Source organism: Panthera onca, chromosome B2, assembly GCF_046562875.1.
Source record: "Panthera onca isolate mPanOnc1 chromosome B2, mPanOnc1 haplotype 2, whole genome shotgun sequence".
Taxonomy (NCBI): domain Eukaryota; kingdom Metazoa; phylum Chordata; class Mammalia; order Carnivora; family Felidae; genus Panthera; species Panthera onca.
The window spans coordinates 17,925,230-17,939,430 of NC_138343.1; the positions used below are offsets into that span (position 1 = coordinate 17,925,230).

Sequence of the window (14,201 nt, forward strand, 5' to 3'; positions counted from 1 at the left end):
GGCTCACTATAAGACTGATTCTTTTTTTCTTGTTGCCAAACTTGAAAAGTGTGCTTATAAATCTTGAGTAGTGAAGAAAAACAGTATTTATTAAGCAATAATTTTTCCTATTGCTTTGATTTGCATTTATTACTTTAAAAACTACTTTAGCATTTGCCTTTCCCAAAAGAAACTTCTTTATTTTGTTCTTAGTACACATTTTAAAAGAATTCAGAATAAAACTTGCCTTGGTTGAGTTGGGGGTTGGGGGGAGGGCCGTCCAGAAAACAAAGAGATAATTTGGTATATTTAATTGTGTCAGCAAGATTAGCTGACCTGGACGTGATTTTTTTATGATTGTTTGTTTATTTGATTTTATTAACTTTTTTTTTAGGGGGGGAGGGGCAGAGAGAGAGGGAGACAGAAACTGAAGCAGGCTCCAGGCTCCGAGCTGTCAGCCCACAGCCTGACCTGAGCTTGAACTCACGAAACACAAGATCATGACCCAAGCCAAAGTTGAATGTTCAACCGACTGAGCCACCCAGGTGCCCCTACATGGATGTGATTTTTATGAGTCTATTTTGATTAAATAACTATAGCAGAAGAGGGTGAAGAATGCATTGCCATGAGAAAAAGTCCCTACCCTCCTTTACATTACATTTTTTTTTTACAAAATGAGATATTTTTTCCCTCTCCTTTTCGTTAATACTATTCACCAAAAACTGACTCTTCCTCAGAAACACATTCCTTATTTTAGAGATAAGATGGTGACATTTACAATTAATGACTGCTGTCTTTTTTTTTTTTTTTTCCTTAATGTTTATTTATTTTTGAGAGAGAGACAGAGGGTGAGCAGGGCAGGGGCTGAGAGAATGGGAGACACAGAATGGGAAGCAGGCGCCAGGCTCTGAGCTGTCAGCACAGAGCCCAACACGGGGCTCAAACCCACAAGCTGTGAAATCATGACCTGAGCTGAAGTCAGATGCTTAACCGACTGAGCCACCCGGGCGCCCCATAATGGCTGCTTTAATGTCTTTAAAGTAAACACATAGCACATGTGAACCTCCTGCTCATGAAATTATAAACCTCAACTTCTATACTTTCTGTTTAATGACAAATCTCCAACATGCCTGTTTAAATACTACTCATATTCGTGCCTACAAAAATCATAGTTTGAAAAATAGAATCGGAGAGGGGCGCCTGAGCGGTTAGGCTGGTTGAGTGTCAGACTCTTGATTTCGGCTCAGGTCATCATCCCAGGGTTGTGGGATCGAACCCCGAGTCAGGCACTGCACTGAGTGTGGAGCCTGCTTGGGCTTCTCTCTTTCACTCTCTCTTTCTGCCCCTCCCCTGCTCACATGCGCGCACTCTCTCTCTCTCTCAAATACATAAAATGAAAAAAAAAATTGAAAGGAAAAAAGTAGAACAAAGGAGACGGACAAAGTCAAATTCTATTTTGTCTTTTCTTGCGAAGAATGCTTCCTGAGGCACAGGAATAACTGGCAGGAGTGGGCAGAGCCCCTAGCGTTGCAAGTGTGGTGGTTGTCGGACTGGGCACCCCCTTGGTGCTTGTTAGAAATGCAGACTACCAGGCCCCACCCAGACATCCTGCACCAGAATTGGCATCTTCACAAGATCCCCAGAGGATCCTGGCACACGAGGAAGTCTGAGAAGCCCTGGGCTTTCACCGACATTGCAAAGAGGACAGAGCTCCTGTGTCTCCTCACCTTGAAGTCCCTCACTCAGCCTTCAGCAGGTTTCCAGTTAGCTTCTCTCTCCCCTTTCCTCATACTTTGCCCTTGGGAAGGAATCTCGTACTGTGTACCTTCCATCCTTTGGTTAATTTAACAAACTCGTCCCCAAGGCCAGGAATACATGCGTTTGAGAAGACCTCTCAAGTCACTTCCTTGGAGATGATCAGCCTCCTCCGTGTGAGGAGAAGCCATGTTGAACAGAAGACCAGTCTGCACTGTGCCTTGACTTCATAGCATTTGGCCCACCAGGGATTTTCAGTCAATGTTAAAGGGGTCAATGAGTGCCCATGGTCAAGGGTTGCCCCTCAACTAGGTCTTCAGGGATGGTGGTAGGACCGCTTAGCTTGGGTGTCGACAGGACAGGCCTGCTTGCTACCTTGGTTTTCCAACAGGCCACTGTACTTTAAGGTGTAATCATGTTCTACCTCTTGATATCAAAAAGTACTTATTCAATTCTCTCAGCCAAGGCCAACCAGCTTCAGTTTGCCTTCCAGCAATTGTTTAAGTGGCCACCAATCACTTATTCTCCACATCCGTCCTACTGGTGCAACTAGCTTCGGGAAGTGATAAGACCCTCAACAAGACTTCTGGTCACAGCTCGAATATCAGCTCAATGTGAATACTTTGCAGGCATCGCTTGATTATTATTTTGAGGAGATAATGGCAAGCAAGAGACTGAATGGTCTAAATGTGCCATGTGACCACTATTCAGTAACTGAAGGGGCCTTGGGTTAAAACATACATGGAGACCCCAAAGCTACTGATCCCATCACTTGGGCCAACGTCCAGATGCTCCTTCTCTTCTAAGTGTCCACTAAGCATAACTATTTCCTGTTTTTCTCCCAGAGATTGACCCAAGGCAGAATCATCTACCACCCCCCTCCCCATGGAACACACTGGCCTTCCCACTGGGATTGGGGAACTTAATTATTATCCCAGCTTTGTTGCTAACCAGCTATGTATGCTGGAAAACCATTTAACACCACATAGTCTCTCTTTCAAATGAAGCATAGATCACATCAGTGGTTGTTCAACCTTTTACACATTTTTTAGAATTTTATTTTATTTAATTTTTTTGAGAGAGAGAGAGAGAGTGTGCACACATGTAAGCATAGGAGAGAGAGAGGGAGAAGGACAGAAAGAATCCCAAGCAAGCTCAGTGCGGAGCCTGACTCCAGGCTTGATCTCACAACCATGAGATCATGACCTGAGCCAAAATCAAGAGGTGGGACGCTTAGCCCACTGAGCCACTCAGGAGCTCTGATTTTTCAACCTTTTAGATTGCAATCTACAGAAAAACTATTTTATTTTATTTTCAGAGAGAGAGAGAGAGAGAGCACAAGCCAGGGAGGGGGGAGAGAGAATCCCAAGCACACTCCAAGATGTCAGCGCAGAACCCAAAGGGGGGCTCGAACTCACAACTGTGAGATCGTGACAAGCAGAAATCAGGAGTCAAATGCTTAATCGACTAAGCCACCCAGGCACCCCAAAACAATCATATATCATCATATGCACACACACATATGTAAAGTAAATGAAAGTTTCGCAAATTACTCAGGCTTATTACATGTAAGTAAGGCACTTGTTTATTTTATGTTATTTTTTCATAATAAAATTCTGGTCAAAACCGACTCAAGTGATTTCTGGAACCACTAAATGGGAAATAGTGCTGTTTTAAAAATACTGTACTGGGGGAACCTGGGTGGCTCAGTCGGTTAAGCATCCAACTCTTGGTTTCAGCTCATGTCACTTTCTCACAGTTTCATGAGTTTGGGCCCCACATCAGGCTCCGTAATGACAGTGCGGAAGCTGCTTGGGATTTTCTGTCTCCCTTTCTCTCTGTCCCTCCCCCATTCTTGCTGTCTCTGTCTCTCTCAAAATAAATAATAAACCTTAAATTAAAAAAAAAAAACATAAATAAAAACACTTTACTTGATGACTGTGTCATTATTACTGCTGTTATGATGATGATTATTATTGTGCAGGATTCTGGGAGGGTAGTTATGAGGTATTATGGATAAAGTCTACCCTCCATTCTTAAGCGTCCTAGGAAGGGTCTATTTTGCATTATTTCTAGGACGGGGCAAACAGAATACACCGATGTTATCAGAGGAACCATCTTAAACTATAAAATCCAATTCTCTGATTTGCTCTTCATAGGCTAATGTAAACAAAAGATTTGAGATAAGTTTACAGAGTAACCAAGACTGTTTTTCTTGGAGCTTAGCCATTATTAGTCAAATAACTGCATTTGTTGAATAAATGAACATGGTTCTTTGAAATGCAAACTTTATTTATATTGACTTGACTTTTTCCTTATTGTTCTTAGGCAGTGCTGTCCTCATTTTGGAGACCTCCATGTGGTAACAATTCCAGCAACTGCTTACTCCTTAAGCTCAGATATATACTTTTCAACTTACCAAATTTTGTTTTTACGTGTCAAAAGTCAATGCTAATGCCAATGTACAGACAAGGGTTTTCTCACAATTAATGATGGTGCCGTAAATCGGCATGACTCTGGAAAATCACTTTGGAAATATGTGGGGAAAGTCACCATCGCCCTCAATTCCCTTTGGCCCTTTAAACCAATAGCTTCACAATAAGCTAAGGAAATCATTTTTTAAGTATTTATATATGAAGGTGTTTATTTTGACATTATTTATACATAATGATTAACATCACAGGCTCTCAGGTCAGAGTCAACATTTCAAATCCTTATCTCTGCTATTACTGGCCGGGTGACCTTGAACAGTTAGGCAATCTCTATAAGACATCACACACTAATCTTCAAAACCTCACGGGGTTTTGTTAATGTTAAATAAAATAATGTATGTGTTGTGCTTAGCACAGTGCCTGGCATACTTAACTAAATAAATGGTTGAAAACATAATCTATTAAAATCACGGGGACAGGGTAGCTGTGGCAGAGATTGCTTCTTTACTATAACCAGAAGCAAGTTTACCAACTTCGGCGCTACTGACATTTGGGCTGGATAATTTGGGCTCTGGGGACTTTCTTGTGCACTGGAGGATGTATATATACCAGCATCCCTGGCCTTTACCCACCGGATGCTACAAAGCAGTCCCCATCCCTGTGCCTCCTACTCCCCACTCCCCACCCCCCACCCCCATGACGACCCAAAACGTCTCCAGATGTTGCCAAATGTCCCCCAGAGGGCAAAACTGCCCCTGACTGAGAGCACAAAATTGTCCATTATTAATAAAATCACGAACAAATATTTGCATGTAAAATGACCATATAGTTTTTAGTTTATAAAACTTTCTTCAATGGTACTGCTTTTATATTTTTAATGAGTTTATTTACATACCTCTGAGACTTATCTGCTTTGCTGACCTAGAAATTGTACTTGTGAATATTTTAAGAATAAAGCAACAAAAGAAAAAGATGCACAGTGTTCAGTGGTGATTCGCTTTCACAACAACAACAACAACAACAAAATGGAAAATTATCTAGTAAGTGGGAAATACACCGCTAAGTAACTTGTAGCCTTTTTGTCTCATTGTTAATTACGGTCATATTTAGCCATAAAAAGGTACATTTTTGGTTGTTCATTAATCACTTAGGATCTGTAACACACAAACTTACTAAAAGAGATCCTGCTTTGTTTCAGGTGGATGTTTTCTAGAGCTCTGCAGTCTGAGACAATGGCATAGTATCCTTAAAACAACATCACTGCATTCAGCTCAGATAATTGCCAACAAACTGACTCACCTTTGGTTGTAAAAGGAAAAGATGAAATGAGTAAAGGAAAAAAAACCCCAGAATTTTATTTTATTTTTTTTAATGTTTATTTATCCATCCTGAGAGAGAGAAAAAACTGGAGGGAAGGGCAGAGAGAGAGGGGGAGGGGGAGAGGGAGAGAGAGAGAGAGAGAGAGAGAGAGAGAGAGAGAGAGAATCTCAAGCAGGCTCTGTGCTATCACAGCCCTACACTGGACTCGATCCCATGACCCTGGGATCATGACCTCAGCCAAAATCAAGAGTCAGATGCTCAACCAACTGAGCCACCCAGGTGCCCTTAAAAAAACCGGAATCTTAGACTCAAAAGGCTTTTAGAAATTTTAGTATGTTTCAATATTTTAATATATTCCTTCTCATTGGCATGCCATGTAAACTAGAGCCTGGGAAATTTAAGTGAATTACCCAGGAGTGTGGATGTGCTAAATACCTTGTTGATTTTGTTTCAAGATAATTCACCCAATTATTCAGTTTTCCCGAATGCTTCCTATGTTCTAGAATAGATGCTGAGGGTAGAGCTATGAACGAGATGTCCTTGGAGCTGTTGGCCTAGAGTATTCAGAAATTATATATTTATTAATATTTTTCTGAGTAGCCCGAACCCTCCCCTCAAGAGGGGAGGTGTCGGATTACTTTGAACTGTCTGCCCTGTGTCTGTTTTTTCAAGCCACTTGGAGATGCTAAGCCCACCAAGCACTCATCCCCGACAAATGAAAGCAAATTCACACTTGGCCATCATCCCAAACCTCTCCTGTGGGTGCCCATTCTACCTCTTACTAGAATTCTGTCTCCTCACTCCATTTCTCATTTTACCGCTGCTTCTGCTCCCCCTGGACCCAGTTTAACATTTATCTCCTCTCCCAAAAGCTTGACTCTCAACTAGCATTTTTAATTTCCTGCTTTGGATGGCCACTAATCAAGCAGCTCGCCCCAGCGAGCTCCCCAGAACCGAAATTATAAATCACATTCAGGCCACTCGGACCACATTATAGGTCACATTCAGGCCAGGGCGATGCCAGAATACTGACCGTGACGCAGAAGGACTGTTGCCATCTTGCCCCCAGACTACAAACAGCAAACTGGCCGCTCACAGGCCGCATGCGATCGATCGTAGGCCTGTTTGGTTCGACCCTCACAGAAGTGTGGGTTGAACACTGAAAAAGAAAAAAAAAGTTCCCCACGGAAGTTCAGATTGCCAGTGTCCCTCGACAACAATTCACTGGGGCTTTGAGAAGCCAGGGATTCTCCTACTGCCCTGTTCCCCACCATGCTTCACTCACTCATATTGTCTACCTGGCCCTGTCAACGCATAGTTTGTAAAAGTGGGTTCCCAGACCTCGTCTTTCACATTGCCCACCTCATCATGCATCGCTGTCCACGCACACCTGGCTGTCCCGCCACCCTCGGGGGAATTCCTAAATTGGTCTCCCATTTTCAGCAGTCAGGGGTAAGGCTCAGACATTAATGTTTTTCAACACGTCCCCATAATCTTAAGGTGTAGCCAGGGTTGAGAGCACCTGTTTTTCACAGAATATTTTATTGAACATCCCTTCATAGGGATAAGACTTTTTAGCTTCTAAAACGCCACGCGTTATGCCTCAGTAAGGAGAGATTTTCTTTTTCACCAAAGAAAGCAAGTTAAAGTTTTAGAGACTCTAAAAGTACAGAACACTCCAAAGGGACCAGTTATGTTCCAGCTGCCCAAAATTAGTCATCGTGGCACCTTTGCCTTGTGAATATTTCCTTCTTGTCCTCTTAAAAATATTATCCTATCGTTGGTGAAAAATTGAACCCTGGTGATGGGAATGGATTCATATAATGCGTAAAAGCACAAAGAACAAAACTAAGAAGTTAACACAAAACCCAAACACCACACCATCCTACACCTACTGGTAACAACCATTACGAAACCATTATTTCACAAGAAACAAGTGTTGGTGAGGATATGGAGAAAAAGGAACCCTCTTGCACTGTTGGTGGGAAAGCACACTGGCACAGTGTCCTCAAAGAGTTAAAAATGGAACTACCTTATGATCTAGCAATTCTGCTAGCGGGTATTTACCCCCCAAATGCAAACACATTAATTTATGCACCCCAGTGTTTATAGCAGCATTATTTATAAAGCCAAATTACAGAAGCAGTCCAAACGTCCATCAGTTGATGAATGGGTATATCTTCATATGATGGATTATTACTCAGTCATAAAAAAGAATGAAATCTTACCATATGCCATGACAAAGGTGGAACTGGAGGGTGAAATACTGAGTGAAATAAGTCAATCAGAGGAAGACAAATACTGAATGATTTCACTCATGGGGAATTTAAGAAACAGAACAAATGCGCAAAGGGAAAAAAAAGAGAGAGAGAGAGAAATCAAGAAGCAGACTCTTCACTATTGAGAACAAAGTGATGGTCACCAGAGGAGCAGGGCTTGGGGAGGTTGAATTAAATAGGGGATGGGGATTAAGGAGGGCACTTGGGATGAGCACCAGATGAGGTACGGAAGTGTTGAATCACTATGTTGTACACCTGAGACTAATGTAGCAATGTATGTTAACCATGGGATTTTTTTTTTAAAAAAGAAAAAGAAAACATTATTTCATAAAGTATCTTCTTATACAAATAAATATTTCCATGTCACCTTAAGATTTCAACATAGCGGGGCACCTGGGTGGCTCAGTCGGTTAAGCATCTGACTTCGGCTCAGGTCATGAAATCGTGGTTCATGAGTTCGAGCCCCACATCGGACTCTGTGCTGACAGCTCAGAACCTGGAGCCTGCTTCAGATTGTGTCTCCCTCTCTCTCTGCCCCTCCCTGCTCGTGCTCAGTCTCTCTCTCAAAAATAAGTAAAAACATTAAAAAAAAAAAAAAAAGACTTCAACATACCTATTAATCAGTTGACTAACCTATATTGGGTAATGATTGCAAATAACCCTACACAAGTGGCTTTTACCATTGAGATATATGGGTTGGGTTTCCTTAAATGAGTCTAGGCATTCCCTATGCACGTGTTTACTGCTTTCTAAAGTTTATCAATTCAAAAAACTGTTACCTTAGGACTGAAGTTTTATTAGATTCTAGAAACTTGAGAGATTCTGTTATTTGCAGCATGTGAACATTAAGTATGGTAATTTTCTCTGTGATCTATTTGTTTAGATGTGTTTGTTTAGAGCGCCGTTCCCTTACATGATAAAGATTTCTCGTCAGGGTCATTTGCTATTGGAATCAACTGAGTATAGCATGCCCTGTATTGCTGTGTTGTCTGGGAAGAGGTTCTCAGCAAATCCATTAGACGAATTTTCATCTTGCCCAGGACACATGGCCTTCTTCACCTTCAAAACAAGGCACCAGGCTACACCCAGTTGGACGTACATCAAGAATTCATTTGCAAGTGGTAGAACGTTTCCTCCAATTCCTTGTAAAAGCAGCCAAATAAAAACCATGCCTGTTTAGGACTCTTGTCTGATTTTAATCCCTATTTCCAACCCAAGACAGGTCCAGAGGAGCTGAAGGTCCCTGGTAAGTTGCATTTGTTGCTGCACGTACTGGGGTGTATATACAGGTTGCCAATTCTGGGAATTAAGTGCCTGTCTATAGCAAGCCTAATCTTTTATACAGAACGGGACAAGTAGTTCTTCTGTTTACAGTAGTCTTCTGCAAAAATGAGAAACATCTAAACAAACTTTCAAAAGAGAAGGAACACGGGAGGAAGAGTCTTGGGATGTGCCCCGGATACGTGGGGGAGGACCTCCCCCCCACCCCTACCCTGCCACCCCCTCACCCCATGGAGTTTGCAGCTGTTTTTAGAAATACAGAAAGCCACAGAGTAGGCCTAGCATTTCTTCTGGAAACATCTCTTGAAGCTGAACATTTGGATAAAAAGCACTGGGCTGCAATTAGCACAGCAACCCAAAGAAAGGCAGAAGTAATTTATGGGGGTGGGGATGGTTGTCACTTTTGGAAGTGACCGGGGTTTTTTGGAGTACTAGCCTAACATGGGTTCTTGTGATGGTTATTCAGGTAAGGATCAGTTTGAGAGTTCAGTGGTCAATTCTAATAAGTGCAGTTTTGTCTATATGCAAAAGCTCAATAAAAAGTTTAAGAAAGTGGGGGCGCCTGGGTGACTCAGTTGGTTAGGTGTCTGACTTCGGCTCAGGTCATGATTTTCGCAATTTGTGGGTTTGAGCCCTGCGTCGGGCTCTGTCCTGACAGCTCGGAGCCTGGAACCTGCTTCGGATTCTGTGTCTCCCTCTCTCTCTGCCCCACCCCTGCTTGTGCTCTGTCTCTCCCTCTCAAAAATAAATAAAACATTAAACAAGTTTTTTTCGGTTTAAGAAAGTTATAGAATGTGTAGGAAAGTGATAAAATAAAACGTGAGCCAAAGAAACGTTGGCCCCTTCAGTTCCTTGCCCTTGTCTCTCGTCCTCCACCCAGAGTCGTTTTAGGAATGGAAGTGCCAGTTCTGAGTTATCCAGCTGTGAGGTTTTGAGGCCTCTATTCTTAAGGACTTGATACTGGTGTTTTCATTTGTGCAATCGTTATTTTCAGTATTTTAGAAACTCTGAATTATGGACATATTTAGATCAAGACCAATAACTAATACACTTAATTCATAGTAAGAGATACACTCTTTTTTTTTTTTTTTTAATGTTTATTTATTTTTTGAGAGACAGAGAGAGACAGAGCATGAGCGGGGGAGGAGCAGAGAGAGAGGGGGACAGAATCCGAAACAGGCTCCAGGCTCGGAGCTGTCAGCACAGAACCTGACTCAGGACTTGAATTCATGAACCGTGAGATCACGATCTGAGCCGAAGCCGGATGCTTAACCGACTGAGCCACCCAGCTGCCCCAAACTCTTTTTTTTAATGTTTATTTATTTTTGAGAGATAGAGAGTGTGTGTGAGTGAGTGGGGGAGGGGCAGAGAGAGAGGGAGGCAGAGCATCCAAGGCGGGCTCTCTGCTGTCAGCATAGAGCCCAGTGTTGGGCTCGAACCCACAAACCGTGAACCAAAGTCAGACCCTCAACCGACTGAGCCACCCAGGAGCCCAGTAAAAGATAAACTCTAAAGTCATCTACAAAATCCAGACAAATCCTCTTCTGTATGAGTTTTTTTGTTTGTTTGATTTTCAGTAGGCTCCACGCCCAATGTGGGGCTTGAACTCATAACCTGGATTAAGGGTCCCATCCTCCACTGACTAAGCCAGCCAGGTGCCCCCTGAATGAGTTCTGATAAGAGATCATATTGGGATGTTGTGACGTGCTCATTAGGCTGTTCTTGTATGACTGACTGAAAGGACTCACAATGGAAGTTTTGTGAGTCGGTCATATGTTTCTGGAATAAAAGTGGAATTCAGTTTTTGTTATTCTTCCAATTAAGTTTGTGACATTCCCGCTATGTAAAGATCATCCTTGACTTACAATGGGGTTAAGTCCCAATAAACTCACTGTAAATTGAAAATATCAAGTTGAAAATACATTTAATACACCTAACCTATGGGACTTCAAAGCCTACCCTAGACTACCTTAAATATGCTTAGAATGCTCATATTGCCTACGATTGGGCAAGATCATCTAACACAAAACTTATTCGTAATACAGTGTCGACCCTCTCATGTAATTGATTGAGTACTGTATGGAAAGTGAAAAACAGAACGGTTGTGGGGCACCTGGGTGGCTCAGTCGGTTGAGCGTCCAACTTCAGCTCAGCTCACGATCTCACGGCTGGTGAGTTCCAGCCCCGCATCGGGCTCTGTGCTGACAGCTTGGAGCCTGGAGCCTGGAGCCTGCTTCAGATTCTGTGTCTCCCTCTCTCTCTGCCTCTCCCCTGCTCGCACTTTGTCTGCGTTCTAGAAAACCTTCCAGATCCTTGGTAGTAATCTCAGAAGCCTCTGCATCTTGGGAAACTGCCTTCTCCCAGAGCCTGTTGTCTCTTAATGCGGACGATTGGGTGGAATCAAAAAACAAAACAAAACAAAAAAACCCTGACAGTTTTTAATACTTACTAGGCACCATGCGGCATTTTCAGCAACCGATATTATGACACGTAATTTACTTATAACGGTAGTACTATTTTCGTCCCCATTTTACAAATACAGAAACTGAAATTCAGAGTGATTACATAATTGGCCTCACATTGTATACACTAGGAATCTGCAAAGCTGCACTCGAAGCCAAGTAGTCTGGTTCCAGAGAGCCTCTTCCCCTCCCCCACAGTTCATACACGACCCAGCCTCTGTCTCGCTCAGCATTTATAGGCACGCCCCCCAAATACCCTCCAGAAACAAGGAGAAATGTGCTATATTAAAACAGCCAGGCAAATGGGGATATTGTGTTAGTACTAGGTACCCAATATCCTCATGTGGTCAGAATTTTATGGTACAAAAATCACTTCTCCCCACTGCCTAAGGCGATTGGCCTGAGTTTCATTAAGTCATGGCAGGAGTGGTAGCTGGCATCTAGACAAGAACACAGTGACTGCGACAAGGAGAGAAATTCACTGCCCAGAGGCCATTGTTCCAGTAATCCCACTGGAAGGAGGGGGGGAGGGATGGAATTGGTCATAGAATCACCAATGGCCAAGCTGGGAGGAACATTCTCCATTATCTTGTAAATCATCGGCATTGTCTCCATTTTACATATGAGTAAATTGAAGCCCACATAGGATAACGTAACTGCTCAAGGTCATACACCAGGTACCTGAAACCTAAGCCTGTCTGCCTCTAAAATTTTTACTCCTTCCACTGCATGCTCCAGAGTTAAAGCAAAATAATGCAGGAAAACTTTTTTGAGATCACCCAGTTCAATTTCCTCATTTTATAGAGAAGGAAACCGAGGCTCTAAGAGATGAAGTGACTGAAGTCCAGTTAATCAAGGACAAGAGGCTAGAACCTAGAAGATAATTTTGTAATGTGCATATGTAGGTCACTGGCCTTTCTTACATGGTTCAGTGGCTGGAATCTGAAGAGCCTATGTGTTCTAATCCTTGAGAGTCTTTTGGGGTCATCCAAGACCTCATCCTTAGAGGCCACCCAGAGATTCTTCCGGCTCTTCTACAAACATCTTTGAAGAGAAATACTAGCAAGTCATAGCCAATGCTGTGAAATGCATTATTCTCCAGATATATACATATGTATGTGTATATACATATTTATACATACGTATGTATATATACATATATATATACACACACAAATGTATGTATCTGGAGAATACATACATACATATATATATGTATTATGTATTTGGGGGAGGGAAATTGAATCAGAACTGCCCAATATACAATTCTTACTTTTTAATAAATTCCCAAACACCTTCCCAACTGTCTCCAATGTCCTAAAACCAAAATTAACTGAGGCTCAGTTTGGTTAAGTCATTCGGCTAGTGTCCTACAAGCTGACAAGGCTGGGATGCCTAAGTCTGTATTCTCCCCTCCACACTGTCCTGCAAGATGAGAGAAACCTCGCACAAAGCTCAGAAGCTTGAAACCTGGGGAATCTCAGATTAAATGACATATGTGAAAAATTAACAAGATAATTAAACCCAACAGAGAAGGTTCTACGAGGACTTGTGATGGAAAATACATTAAGATTTAGCTGAAGGCAAAATTTTTCCTTTTGTCATTTCCAAAGTCAAACATACAGGGACTCATAAAATAGACGGTCAACTTGGCCTTTTTTTTTTTTTCCTAAATAGAGGAAGCAGTATACAGTAGCCACAAGAGATGAAAAAAAGCATCTCTAAACACTGCCCATGAACAGTCTATGTCACCAATCAGCTTACTACTCTTAGTAACATTCTCTACCCATCTTCCCTACAGAAAGAGGAAGGCCAAGAGAATGGACATTGTTAGCAATCATTATTCTGACTCTTGCTTCTAATGCTTACAGAATTTGTAGATTCAGCTTTGTCCATTAAAAAAAAATTAAAGAAGAAGAAGAAGAAGAAGAAGAAGAAGAAGAAGAAGAAGAAACAGAAGAAAAAGAAACAGAAGAAGAAGAAGAAGAAGAAGAAGGAGGAGGAGGAGGAGGAGAAGGAGAAGAAGGAGAAGCAGAAGAAACAGAAGCAGAAGAAACAGGAGGCGAAGAAGAAGAAGAAGAAGAAGAAGAAGAAGAAGAAGAAGGAGGAGGAGGAGGAGAAGGAGAACAAACAAAAGAAGAAGAAGGAGAAGAAACAGAAGATGAAGAAAAAGAGGAGGAGGAGGAGGAGGAAGAAGAAGATGTAGTCTGGTTGATGTAACATATCCTAAAAGTTTAAGTTGGATACAAAGAGTTTCACTTTTCAGCAAATCATTATTATGGGATACATAGAAAGCCTTAGCCTGGACTATTGGAATGTTATATTTCCTTTGAAAAGAAGCAGCTTACTCATTTCTGAAAACTGGAGTCTACTCCATGATTTTCTATAAATCGTGTTTTCTTGCTTTGAGTTTGTGTGGTAGTTGTCAAAGCTGGTCAGTGGGCACAAGAGGGTTATGGTGGTGTGTGTTGGTGAATTTCATGTTAGAGTTTATACATTATCCCGGTGTAAGCAGCTAGGAGGGACGACGTCTGTTTTAACTTTGAGGAAGTTGAACGCCCAAAATGGGAAGGATGTGGCTGGGCCAGCAAAAACCTGCACAGAGTGATTGTGAAAAAGCTCTCATTTCTTTCAGGTCCTTGCCGTGCTGATTTCCTTTCCTGAGAAATTATATTATGTTCCACATAAATACT

At 42.0% G+C, this 14,201-nt stretch overlaps 2 protein-coding genes across 5 annotated transcripts in view; one reads left to right on the forward strand and one right to left on the reverse strand.

Moving 5' to 3' along the window:
• The window catches only part of GCNT2 (glucosaminyl (N-acetyl) transferase 2 (I blood group)), an 83,884-nt gene that overhangs the window by 9,908 nt on the left and 59,775 nt on the right, over nt 1–14,201 (reverse strand). The gene's annotated exons all lie outside the window — the stretch shown is intronic.
• LOC145715474 (uncharacterized) lies at nt 1,558–13,784 on the forward strand. Its single transcript, XM_081795663.1, has 3 exons — nt 1,558–1,735; nt 8,946–9,011; nt 13,380–13,784. Exons 1-3 carry the CDS (start codon nt 1,558–1,560, stop codon nt 13,712–13,714), a joined length of 579 nt encoding a protein of 192 aa, XP_081651789.1. The 3' UTR covers nt 13,715–13,784.